Genomic DNA, 14,218 nt, shown 5'->3' on the forward strand with positions numbered 1-14,218 from the left:
TATTATATTGTGCAACTTTTGTTTTGATTGCTTTAAAGATTTTTTTTTTTTTTAGATATTTACTTTAAACGTACATAATTCGATGATATAATTTTTTGGATATTCAAATTTTGAAGCCCCGTAGCTCCCATCCTTCTGGTCCATAGCACCTTAAATTTTGCGCATTTTTATTTCTCATGATGCTCTATCAGATGTGCTATGTGGCAATCAGATTTGAGCGACAACTTGTGGACCTTCCCGTGTAAGAAGAATGGGAATGGAGAGTAGTGAAAACTTCATAATGAGGAACTACATAATTTATACGCGCACCTTTATGTAACATTGTTGGAGTCATCAAGTCTAGGAGGCTCAGGTGGAAAGGTCACGCAGCCAGAATGGAAAAAAGTAGGAACGTTTTCAAAGTTTTAACTGTAAAACTAATCGGAAAACGACCATAAGAAGATCTAGGCACAGACGGAAGAACAATATGAAGATGGATCTCGCAGAAATAGGAATACAAATATGAAACTGAATCTAGTTGGCTAAAGATGGAAGTCAATGGAGAGCTTTTGTGAACGCAGCATTGAACCTTCGGGTTTCATAGGCTATAAAGTTAGTTAGTTAGTTATACAGTAAATAAATGAATAAACTATTTATTTCTGCAGAGTAGAATCTATCCATCAATATTAACAACATGGCCGCCGAAAAGAAGTGCAGTTTTTGAAAGTCTTTACAGGATAAATATACAAGGAAAATAAAGTCAGTCTTTAATAAGAATGTATTTAGGAATGTCACAGCACATTGTGATAGTTGAACTGTCAATTGACCGCAACAAAACTTAGAAAGGAAACTGAGTTAGATTTTAAGTGTTTATTCTAAACGAGAAGAGAAAATAACAAAATAAAGAAACTTGGTTTACTTAAAAACGACTTTAAACCATGGTTATAATATAGAATTTTGTAAATATTTTTTGTATATAAAACATTTTGCAAATTTTTCCATTTGTTTTCAAAAGTACAGAATATGTATCGTATGCGCTAAGTAAAAACCAAAACGAAACAAAATAAAATAAATAAATAATAAAGAGAAAATGATAAATGTTTCTAATTACCTCTAAAATGGTACGCTTCAAGCAGGAAGTTAGTTTACTACCACCTAAACAGCTTTCAATTGGAGAAAGCTCTGATTGGACCAATTTCTGAGCTACATGTTTCTCATTATTTTGGCAAATAAGAAAACTTTCACCTGTTGAGAGAGAAAATATTTAATACATTACAATTGAGGAGTTTGATGTAATAAGGGCGTAAGTCTGAAACATGCAGTTGGAGAAAAACGATGTTGAAAATTTAAGTAGTGTTTTTTTTTTTTTTTTTCTTACATAAAACAATGTAATATGCAGCATTTTATTCCGATATTGAACTGAAATGTTACCAGGAGGTTAAACAAGCATGGTAAAAGCCACAAATGAGTTTGATGCAAAAAGGGCGTAACTCGCTTACGCCCTTATTACATCCAACTCCTCAATTTCAATTAGTTGAAAAAATGAAAACACATATGCATTAAGTAGAACTAAAATAGTAAAGTCTTCCTAAAAGTAACAAGTCGTGCACGTTCAATTGGGCAGTGTACTTTCGACAGATCTTCCACGGGCATTTTTCCTAGCTCTCTAGACTGCAGTTCATTACAACTTAATTCACTCCTTAACTTTTATGACAGTGGGCCCATTCCCAAAAGAACTTGTTATTGGTTATATATATATATATATATATATATATATATATATATATATATATGTGCTTATATATATATATATATATATATATATATATATATATATATATATATATATATATATACAGTATTTCTCTCAAAATCTACATAAAATGACCACGGATCAAACACAAAACCTAAGCTAAATACCTGAGTGCTCTACCACTGAAAAACAGGTTCTTAGACGACGATATTAGGAAAACAAATTCAAAGTTTATGTATTTATTCATTTCTTATCTTCGTGCACGAGAGAAAAATGCAGGGCTAGCGGTGAATTGACACTAAAGTTTAATTGGCCATATTAATTCAAAAGCTTCTGAATGAAATACTTAACCAAGGTAACATTACTTTCCAATGCTTGTTTAATTGTAGGTTCAATTTATGTAGACTATTGATCGTTCTATCCAAAGTTCTTTATATTTAGACAAAAGTTATGTAGTTAACTAAAAATTTTAGTATTTTACATTGAGTTTTTTGATCTAGTTATTACCAATAGTAGAAAGGGAAATATTAAAGCAAATATATTTTATAAATATGACAAATCTGAATTTTTTTGTGTATGGTAAATAATGGCGTCCTTGCTTGATAATTCGGAAGTTCCGAACTCAAGTCATATGACAGTTTTCTAGCTTTTCCTCAGTACCACCAAGCGAGTGCACGAATAACGTACAAAAGTGCTTACTTTCGTTTTGTTTTTAATTTTATTTATTTACTTTTTTTGTGATTGTTAAAAATTTTAATATAAATAGACATCGCTCGCTGCATCTGGTATTTCGTTAAAATAAGGACAAATCTGATTATAGGAAGAAAACATGTACTGTAGTGGCAACATTGGTACTGTACTGTACTGGCATAACAATAAGAGAACATAAGAGGTCATGCTTACATCAAAAGTTATTTGTTCAGGTTATAGATTTCATTTGATGTATTATACATAATCGTACCTGAAATGTAATAAATACTAGTCTTAAAACGCCGAAGCTTCTTTTGAAATACCCTGTATTTCATATATATATAATAAGGTCGTGAAGGTCTACTACAATGCAGAATTTGGTAAAGATGGGATGAATTCCATAAGTTGCTTTTTAGTGAAATTTCTTGATTTCACTAAGCTCAAAATCTAGTTCGATGAACAATAACTTGGAAAATAAAGATATGTACAACAAAATATTCCACACTATGCTGGAATGTGTACAAAGTTCCTCAACCTTTACAACCATACGAAGTTTGGTCAAGATCGAATAGGCTATATCGATCGTGATTTACTGAAATTTCATTTCACTAAGTCCAAAGACGAATTTGGTGGTCAATAACTCGATAAGGAATGGTCTGTATACCATAATAGACCATGTACACTCAAGTCCAAAATGACTGTCACATATTTATAACTGTCTTCTTGTAAGAATATAATTTGATAATTATTTTGCAGGCTACTTTTAATACTGATACTATGTGTGTAATCGGGAAATGTATATTTGCGGTAAATTTCATTGGAAAAGAATTATAAACACGAAAATTAGAATGAGTAAAACAAAATGTTGCTAAATGGACAAAAAAGTTTTATTTTCGTTTTATTGTTCTTATTTACTGCTCTTTTGACATGAATTTGCCGCATACATGTCTTTGCCGATTATACACATACTAACATTATAAGAAATACCGGACGAATTCGTTATCAAATTATATTCCTACAACAACATATTTATAGACATGTGACAATAATTTTGGACATGGGTGTACGTATTAAGCTACATGAGGTCTACCATCACACCAAATTTCATCAAGATTGGATTAATATCGTGGGTAGAATGTATAATGTTAGTCTTTAATGACTGAATGTATGAAGAAGAGTAATGCGTATTAAGTATTTACTATTTGAACGTACCTGTTACATAAATAATACAAAGTAAACTTAAGTATTTCCTTATTCATCCGTCTCCCTTAGCCTAACAGGCATAATTGTGGGACGTTAAACTGAAAGATTTCATTGGAAAAGAAAACTTTCAATTTTTTAACATTTAGGTCTTGGAATGTATTACAGGAGCAGGTCGTGTTTATTTATTTATTTTTAACATCTTCCCTGGAACACGATCACAAAATACAAAATATTGCCAAACAATGATTTATCTGCGACTTCAGAACTAAATGACTCTTTAGAATATAACAAAGAGTTCTTCCTTTTTGATTCAACGCTAGCCAAAGACAGTATAAGTCTCAAAATATCAAATACAAAATGTTTTAACCTGGAAACACTGGCAATACCGCTCCACACTCAAACTAACAAAAGACAATCTCTTGGTGCGTTTAATTTTCCACATTATGCAAGGGTTGCAAATCTCTCCGACATTATGCAAATCTTGTAGGGTTGCAAGATTTTTTTAATGACAGCTACAAGATTCTTGCAGCATGTCAACCTAGCATTACGCTTATGAAAAATTTATGGTGAATTTTACAGTGTTAACTGATTACGTAATTTAAAATAATAATATATACAAAAGTTATATATATATATATATATATATATATATATATATATACATCTGACAATTACCATATATAATAACTTCTCACTAAGTCGAACTGCAAATTTCATGGTCATTAACTTAGGAAACAAATATATGTACTAACGTAATTCATGTGTGAACTAAGCTCGTAAAGTTTTACCACATTCCAGTTTTCGTCGAGATCAGATAATTTCCATCGATCGCATACGATATATACTGTTCTAACATTGATTAAAAAAAAAAAAAAATTAAGTAAGAAAACATTTTCTTGAGCTGATCACGTTACATACATAAAAAGAATTGCAATTACCTGCAGTGTCAACGCCCATTCTACCAGCACGACCAATCATTTGCCGGTACGTTAGGATATCTAATGGTACACCAAAAAACAATGGAGTTCTAATAATAACTCTTCGAGCGGGCAAATTAACTCCAGATGATAAGGTAGAGGTTGCCACCAAAACTCTGAGAATCCCTTGGCGAAATGAACCTTCGATTATATCGCGCTCGTCTAAAGTCAAACCTACAACAGAGAATACATTTTTAGCACATAATTATATTATGGACACTGTTGTGAGGAATGATTATTATGTGGTGAGGCAGAAGGAGTTTTATAATGAAATAATAATAAGCTTTCATTGTATTTTTAAGTACTAACATTATGTAATAAAATATAATAAAAGTTATATCCCATATTGTGTGTAGTAATCCTTGATCCTTTCTTCCTATATTTCCACCTCTATTACTTTCGAGAACTTTGTCAAAGGACGTATTTTCAAGGAAGTAACTTTCTATATTTCAACTTCTATTACTTCTGAAGACTTTGTCAAAGGGCGTATTTTCTAAGAAGTAACTTCCTATATTTCAACCTCTATTACTTCTGAAGACTTTGTCAAAGGATTTATTTTCTAAGAAGTAACTTCCTATATTTCAACCTCTATTATTTCTGAAGACTTTGTCAAAGGGCGTATTTTCTAAGAAGTAACTTCCTATATTTCAACCTCTATTACTTCTGAAGACTTTGTCAAAGGATGTATTTTCAAGGAAGTAACTTCCTATATTTTAACCTCTATTACTTCTGAAGACTTTGTCAAAGAATGTATTTTCTAAGAAGTAACTTCCTATATTCCAACCTCTATTACTTCTGAAGACTTTGTCGAAGAATGTATTTTCTAAGAAGTAACTTCCTGTATTTCAACTTCTATTACTTCTGAAGACTTTGTCAACGAACGTATTTTCTAAGAAGTAAATGTAGGGAGTCGCGGTAGTTTAGTGGCAGTGTGCCTACCTCTGGCGCATGGAGTCCCTAGTTCAATCGTAACTCCCGCAAGTGGACTTTGTGATTGACACAGTGTGCATGGGTATTCTATCTCGTTTCCTCCCACTTCCGTTATTCAACCATTATCATCCATCTCTCTTAACCTTGGTGCATAACTGTGACCGTGAGATGTTAAAAATAAATAAATAAACGCGACCTGCTCCTGTAATACATTCCAAGACCTAAATGTTAAAAAATTGAAAGTTTTCATTTTCAATGAAATCTTTCAGTTTAACGTCCCACAATTATGCCTGTTAGGCTAAGGGAGACGGATGAATAAGGAAATACTTAAGTTTTATGTCCCATGGTTATGCCGGGTAGGCTAAAGAAGACGGTGATGATGAGAAATGAAGGAAATGGTGGAATGAAGAAAGTGGGAGGAAACGGGAGAATCCCGAGAAGACTCACGCACATGATGTTTGTTCACTACAAACGGATGAATAAGGCAAGTATATGATGATGGAAGAACTGGTGAAATTAGAATATGGAAGGAAACTGGAATACATCGAGAAAACCCACGGACACCATATTGTTCTCTACAAACTTACCAGGGCAGGGATTGAACCAGGGACCCCACATACCTAATTGTTGTTTGTTGACGTTCAGCGTCCTTTGTTAGCACCGAGGATATGGACCTATAGTTTAAGGTGGGATCCAAACCACCGCAATGCATTCAATTTTTTAAATACTCTCCCACTGGGAATTGAACGCACGTGCACCAAAATCTTACGCTCTAACCTTTAGACCAGCGGGGACATGTGGAATTCTAAGATGGTGTGGTTATTCGTGATTATTAAGTTCAAAACGTAGTAGCACATTAACAATAAAACCGCCATCAATGTCTTATTTTAATCTCTGAAAGGCTGCACATATCAGAGTAGCATTGTACAGGGTGTCTACTAAAATGCCAAAACGAAATTTCGTGACTTTTTCGTGATCTTTTCTTTCCCAAACCATAAAATTTAGTAACATTTTTAAGAGCAAATTTGGGTGCGAATTGAGTCGAATTTTCATGCATGCGATAGAAGCGTGCTTTGCTTGAGATTTGCTAGCGTCTAAAGCCGACCATATACATTTTTGGTGGTGAATTTTTAGGTTTTATAAAACAAAATTTTCCAGTCTATACTTATATTTGTACAGATGAAAAAAATCGTGAACCAAAAGCTAAATTTCGTGACTTTTTCTTGACTTTCATGACCGTTTTCTGATTTCGTGACCTTTTCATGACTTTCGTGAATGATATACACCCTGTTGTAGAGCAATGGTTCTCAACCTTTGCAACCTAGTGCCCCTTGGGTGAATGCAATTGTTCTGAGCACCCACTATCTTAACCTAATCCACTCATGCACAAGGCTGAATGTAAGACTTAGCGAAGCAATTTAAAAACCATAAAAAGGCTGCGATTCTTAAAAGCATCTTTGAGCACATCAAGTGAAAGGAAATTTTGTTTCTGCGAAAAGTTAAGCAGTAGGATCTATTTTCGTTTACTTCTTGTGACTATTCTAATGATTTCTACAAATCCTCGTGCTTGGGTACAGCAGAGAGATAAGCAATTTAGGTAGGACTCGACTCTGGTAATTTATGTACGGGCAGCCTTTAGGTCGTATCGGGAGACATAAGATTTCAAAGAAATAGAATGAAATTTACCTTTTCTGATATACAAACATTTATTTAGGTAGGTCTCGACTAAAGGAAAGTCATCTATGGGGCGTTTGTGGGAAAACTCATTTGGCTTAGTTAGTTGATTGGGCAATACTTAAAAAAAAACTGTGGATTAGTGACTAAAGTGGTCGTTTTTGCAAGATAACACAGAAGGTAAATGGACAATATTAGAACATATACAGCACTATTAATGATGCTTTTGGCTCCGGAAAATCTCTGATGGCTCGAGTTCAAATTTTCCAGAATTCTATCTCTTCTCGCAACAATAATGCACAGTACCACGCTACGATGAGTGTATAGAGCAATACAATGCGTATATGGATAAGTTGGTCGTGCGCAGCTCGTGGTTTATGGTGTGCGTTAATACATTTCTTCTCCGTTAATTTAATTAACACGTTTTACATCAAAGCGTTCTTTACTTTTTGAACAACCCTCGTGGAATATCAATATAATATTGGGAAATACAAGTGAAAGTAAACTATTTTGTTAGACAATTTTCTCACTATAGCTTATTAGATTTATGTCCTCACTTACAGAATTTATTCATAAATTTAAAAAAAAAATCAATTACATCTACTTTGAAAATGAAAGTATCTGTAATTTTAAGTAGCTGCTCGACCAGTTCATTCCTTTTATCAACGTTCATGAGAATTCTTTCTGCCATGAAGTATTTAATCTGCTTTAGATTAAAATTTTGCTTGTGTTTACTTGATAATAACACTAATGCTACTGCTAAAAAGTGCTCACGCTGGATGAATTTTTAACTGCGTTTTTTTATATACTAATTTAGGGATACCGAAGACAATGGAACCATTTCTAAACGTAACCAACCATAGGGTCACAAGGAAAAGGACCTTAAAGTTGGGATATTTATTGGAGCGTACCTCCTTTTTACTCCACTTAGGCGTTCGTTTGTACAAATACTTTTCCGAAATGCCTGAACTGTTCTCACTAAATTTAACATGGCGATTCGAGAGCGCGCGCAGTGTCATATTGTATTGTATTGTATTAATTTCGTCCTTTTTTCATACATTTAGTACTGTATTACAATGCATATGAAGTGGACCCGTCATTTATATATGTATATGTATAAACACAAAAGTAAAAATAACAATAATAATGAAAATTACACACACTAGGTTAATAATTATGCCTTCCTTACATCTTATTATCCATTACATTTTGCATGATATCATTATTAAAAATAAAGTAAGTAATTATTACTTGCAGTGTATTTAGAAATCCTTAAACAAATATCTAATGCTAAAAGCACGTAATGACACTGGTTTACTGTACATCATGTATTCCTCTACCGGGTAAAAGCAGTGTTGTAATTAATATTTCTGGAGTTCTTTTTTAAATTTAGGAACAGAGTCCTGAGTCTTTATATTTTTGGGAAGTTTATTGTAAAGCATGATACCCGCGTATTTACACCCTTTTTCATATAATACTGTTCTGTGTTCTCCAATAGAAAAGTTTTGTTTGTTTCTTTTATCATGATCATGTTTTTCTTCTACCCGCGTAAGGACACCCTCTAGGTGTCTCTTTACAAATATCAGTAGATTTAAAATGTACAAACAAGGTACTGGGAGTATAGGAAATTTTTTAAATATTGGTTTGCAGTGATTTTTTGGTTTAGCAGTTGCCATCATTCTTATTATTCGTTTCTGTATTGTAAAAATTACTTTGGCTTTGTGTGTATTTCCCCAAAATATAATGGCATATGTTAAATTTGACTAGAATAATCCAAAGTAAACTGTTTTTAAAGTAGACTCTTTTAAAACATTTTAAAGTACTTTAATTACGAAATAAATTGCTTTAATTTTTTACTAAGCTTAGTTATTTGCACATTCCAGGAGATTTTTATCTATTCAAATTTCTAAGAACTTAGTTGAGTTTACATATTCTATTTCGTTATTTTGAATTACAATGTTCCTAGGCTGTGCATGTTTCTTGCGCATGTGATGAAAGTGATTGCTTGTGTCTTTTGAATGTTCAATTTAAGCTTATTTTCTTTAATCCGATCAGACAGTTTACAAAGGACTTCATTTGCACTACCTTCAGCATCCTCATTTGTGTTCAATTTTACTATAATATTAGCATCATCTGCATAAAAGGCTAGTTCTGCTGGAGCAATATCACTTGGTAGATCGTTAATGTATATCAAAAATAATAACGGCCCTAATACGGATCCTTGTGGCACTCCACATGCCATTTTTTGTTTCTCCGATATGTAGTGTGCAGTTTGGTTTGTATCTCTCTTACTGTATGTAATTTCTACCACTTGCTGTCGATTTTCCAGATACGATTTAAACAATTTGGACGCAATGCTTCTTATTCCATAATCTTGGCGCTTTCAAAGAAGATTTCTATGTCACATTAAGTCAAATGCTTTGGAAAGATCAAGGAAAACACCTATACATTTCTCCTTACTACCTAAATTTTTATGTACAATTTCTACGAAATTATATATTGCGGTTTCCGTTGATTTCCCTTTTAGGAAGCCATGTTGCTCGTGTGTTATTAAATCATGCTTAAGTAAAAAGGATGCTAGTTGGACACACATTGTGATTTCTAAAATTTTTGAGAAGGTTGAGAGAAATGAAATAGGCCTATATTTTCAAGCGTTGATTTATCGTCTTTTTAATATATTGGTTTTACTTTTGCCATTTTTACTAAACTAGGGAATTCTCCATTTAAGAACGACATATTTATGAGGAAACACAGGGAATCAGCAATATATTTAATGCTTTTCTTTACAATACTTGGCGGTATACCATCTACGCCAGCTGACCATTTACTTTTCATTTTCTTTACCACTTTTATTATTTTTGTATTAGTAACTGGATGCAGATACATTGTATTGTTGCAAATTTTTTGAGAATATTTTCGAAGTGGGCAATGTTGGTTCATTATTGTACGTTTTTGATAAGTTGCTGTAATAATTATTAAATAGGTCAACTATTATACGAGGATCTTTTATTATGTTGCCATTTTTAATTATCTCTAAATTACCTTCATCATTACGAGCGTTTACACAAAACTCGCTCTGCACTAGTTTCCACAACGCCTTCGACTTATTATCTGATTTTTTAATGATTGTGTCATTGTGTAACTTTTCTGCTGCTTTCAGAACTCCTTTATATATGTTATTGTATCTTTTGTAATATGTCTCTGTGGACGGTGATAGATTTCCCTGTATTTTAGCCTTCTTAAGAAGTCTGGTTATTATTATTATTATTATTTGCCATTCTGATCCCTTGTGTTACCCAGGGTTTTGATTGTTTTGTTGAAGCTATACATTTTACAACAGGGAATGCTAGATTGAAATAGATGGTTATGGTGTCAATGAAGTAACTGAAAGCTTCATTGACCTGGTTATACAAGTAAAGCTCGTTCCAATTTTCTTCCCTGAGGAGGTGATTAAAATATTGTATATGTTCATCATTAAATTTTCTTTTGTACGTTACATTACTTGTTCTTGTATTATAAAAACTTTTATTAGGAGTTACATGTATATCGAGTACTTGGGCAAGGTGGTCTGAAAAACCACTGTTGAAGACGTCTATTGTGTTGTAGTTAAGATGTTTGCTCACTATGTACTGGTCATTTGCACTTTTGGAGCATTTTATGATTCGTGTGGGAACTTTAACAATTGCATCCATATTAAATGAATCTAGAAAAAGTTCTACCTCGTGTTTTATCGGCTGTAAAAAAAATTATGTTGATATTCCCAACAATTACGACAAAAGGATCGTATATCCCGATCGGGCATTCCATTGAAAAATAATTACCGAAAAACTGGATCTCCGAGATGCTGAGCCGTGCTTCCTCAAATTTGACACGGTGATTCGAGAACGCATGCTGAGTGTCATACGGGGTAACTAGGATATACCACTGAGAAATAATCAGCCAAATACAAGAAGCCAATAGACAACCTTGGAAAAGCATTTGGATTGCAAATTCTCATTGTAAACAGAGGAAAATAGAATTTTCAGCATTAGAAATAGGGCGAAGCCCTTTTCGTTTCGTTCTGCGAATGCAATTTTTCAAACCGAAGCGACCGTAACTGCATTTTACTTGACTTAGGCATTGATTTGTCCGGGTACTCTTCCGAGATGCCTGAACCGTTTTCCCACCAAATTTGATATGACGATTCGTCCGTGGCAATTCAAGAGGAGCGCGTGCTCAGTGTCGTAAGGGGTCGCATGTCTTGATTGGACATATCATTGAGGAATAATCACCGAAAAACGGAAAGCCCATAGATTTAACCTTGGAAAAGCATTTGTCGCGTGAATTCTCATTGTAAACAATGGAAAACAGAACTTTCAGCATTACAAATAGGACGAAGCTCTTTTCCTTTTGTTCTGCGAGCACAATTTTTCAAAGCCATTATGATTTTCACTGATATGTCAAATGCAACTATTTGTATATGGTGTTCGTTCACGGAAACAACTAATGCAATAAAAAAGTTATGAATAATTAATAAAGGTCGATTGCTTTGCTCCAAATTTGAAATTAATGCATACCTAGTATTTATTTATATTCCAAATTTGACATTATTCTTCTCATGAGCCAATAGAGGGATATGTTCAGAAATATTTTCATTCGATTCAGCGCCCTACAATTAATTTAAAAAGCGCAATTAGAGATTTATTCCAGCGAGGACATTTTTACCAGTGGCATTAGCTTTAGTTTTTTATTTTTCCTTCCTTGTTCTTACGAGTATGTGAAAAATCTCTTACCGGCATGATGATACGCGACTCCAAAAGAAACACACCTAGACAAAACAGAATCTAGTCCTGCTGGAGATCTGCGCAACTGTTCAAGGACTTCGGCAATTGAAGAAGAGTTTAATTGCTCTCTCAGTTTCCATTCAATTCTATTTTGGCACGACGGATCATTCGACGATACTTGATTACCTAGAAAACAAAAAAAGTTAGTTATTAAAACATTTCAACAGTTGAAACTGAATGTTAAGTTTTCTCATGTTTCAGTAGTTAAATTAGTTAGAGGATGGTCGAAAAATAACTTGACCCGAGGTCAGTTGATAGGCATTTAGAGCCGAGGTTATATGGGACGTGGGTTTACGAGGGGTTATTGTAGAAAGTTTTATTATTATCAGGAAGTTATTAAGATATGATGATGAAATTTTGACAGTATTATGTTCGGTTCTTAGTGCACGATGTTAAGGAAATTGGCTCCTAATGACTGTTATTTTTTTACAGGGTGTACCAAAACGGACCAAAATGCAAGATGAATAAGATTGGGGAAACCACTCTTCCACCTCATGAACGACGTCATATGTCTTGTCAAAATGGCGACCACGCAACGGATTCTTCATTTCGGGAAACAAGAAAAAGTCATTGGGTGCGAGGTCGGGAGAATAAGGCCGATGCTGCACTACCTCGAATCTATACGCCCTTGCATTGTCGACAGCAACTTTGTCGACGCCATGCTTGCTTCTGAAAGGGTGTCAGCAAACGAGGAACCCAGTGCGCATAAACTTTAGACATGTAAAATTCCTCCATGGATACTTTTCCACACACTACACCATAATTGAGACCAGTCTCATTCTTAATCGTTTGGATGGTTACACATCTGCCTTCTGAGATTAAACACTCCATTTTCTTTCCAGTAGCCACATCGTCCGTCAGGGATAGTCTTCCCGATCTTGGGTCATCTGTGAGGCCCATATGATAAGTTTGGAATTTCCTTTTCCATTTTACAATGGAAAATCATCATCGCTATACACAGACACGAATTTGTCTGGCATTATTACCCTTCAAATGAACGAACATTATCACACTAGGAGCTTCAATTTTATCCATCTTGCACTTTGGTTACTTTTAGCACACACTGTAAAAAGTAACAATCATTAGGAGCTAATTGCCTTAACATCGTACACATAAGAACCAAACATAATATTGTGAAAATTTCATCATCATATCTTAATAAGTTCTTGGTGATAATTAAAACTTTTCGATATCCCCTCGTACAAACAGGGTTGTCCATCCTACAAGGGTTTGGCGCAACCCCCAAATTTACTATTTTCTCGCCATACTTCCTATTATCTCTCCAAATTTACCATTTTCTCCTCAAATTTACTATCTTGCCCCTAGATATACCTCGAGAAGTCTTAAAGATATCTAATTGGTTCCAACATATCTATCGCACAGATGTGTAACTAAAGAAAAGAATAACTTATTGTTCTCGAGTTCAATCCTTGTTTCTAGGAAAGTTAAGTGTTGGCTTCTAAGAACAGAAAAAAAAATAATTAAAACGAAAATGATCTTAAGAAAAAAAAGTTATAAAATAAACTCATTTTGCATCCGGTGTTTTTGTATCCCTGTTAAAACTTAAATATTCAATATTTCAGCTTGCGCTGGGGCCATGATCGTGAACACTCCTACCGCTAACTGGAAGAAATCACTGAGATATTATGTAGTTTTTACTACTGCAATAACGAAACAATCCAACTGTCCACAAAGCTAACTAAACTAACTCTATGGCATATGGAACCCGGAGGTTCAATGCCGCGTTCACAAAAGTTCTCCCTTGACTTCTATCCTTAGGCAACTGGATCCAGTTTCTACTTCGTATTCCTATTTCTGCGAGATACATCTTAATGTTGTCATTCCATCTGCGCCTAGGTCTTCCTAATGGTCGTTTTTCGATTGGATTTCCAGTTAAAACTTTGAAAGCGTTGCTACTTTCTTCCATTCTGGCTACATGATCTGCCTCCGTGAGCTTCCTAGACTTATGACCCTAACAATGCTTGGTGAGCGGTATAAATTGTGCAATTCCTCGTTATGAAGTTTCCGCCATTCTCCATTCCCGTCTCTCTTGGGTCCGAATATTCATCTTAGGATCTTGTTCTCAAATACTTTCAGTCTATGTTCTTCCCTCAGAGTAAGCGACCATGTTTCGCAACCATACAGGCAAATAGGCAAGATTAGCGTTTTATATACCACCATTTTAAGCT

At 34.1% G+C, this 14,218-nt stretch overlaps 1 protein-coding gene across 2 annotated transcripts in view; it reads right to left on the reverse strand.

The window, feature by feature from the left end:
* The window catches only part of PolQ (DNA polymerase theta), a 176,809-nt gene that overhangs the window by 118,806 nt on the left and 43,785 nt on the right, over window positions 1-14,218 (reverse strand). For both annotated transcript variants that reach the window (XM_081732418.1, XM_081732413.1), the window contains exons 9-11: window positions 11,979-12,155; window positions 4,564-4,776; window positions 1,091-1,224 (exon numbers count right to left, since the gene is read on the reverse strand). In XM_081732418.1, the coding sequence (XP_081588544.1) occupies window positions 1,091-1,224; window positions 4,564-4,776; window positions 11,979-12,155 (524 nt within the window). The remainder of the gene's footprint in view (window positions 1-1,090; window positions 1,225-4,563; window positions 4,777-11,978; window positions 12,156-14,218) is intronic.

Source organism: Thermobia domestica, chromosome 1 (genome assembly GCF_964235325.1).
Source record: "Thermobia domestica chromosome 1, izTheDome1.hap1.1, whole genome shotgun sequence".
Classification (NCBI taxonomy): domain Eukaryota; kingdom Metazoa; phylum Arthropoda; class Insecta; order Zygentoma; family Lepismatidae; genus Thermobia; species Thermobia domestica.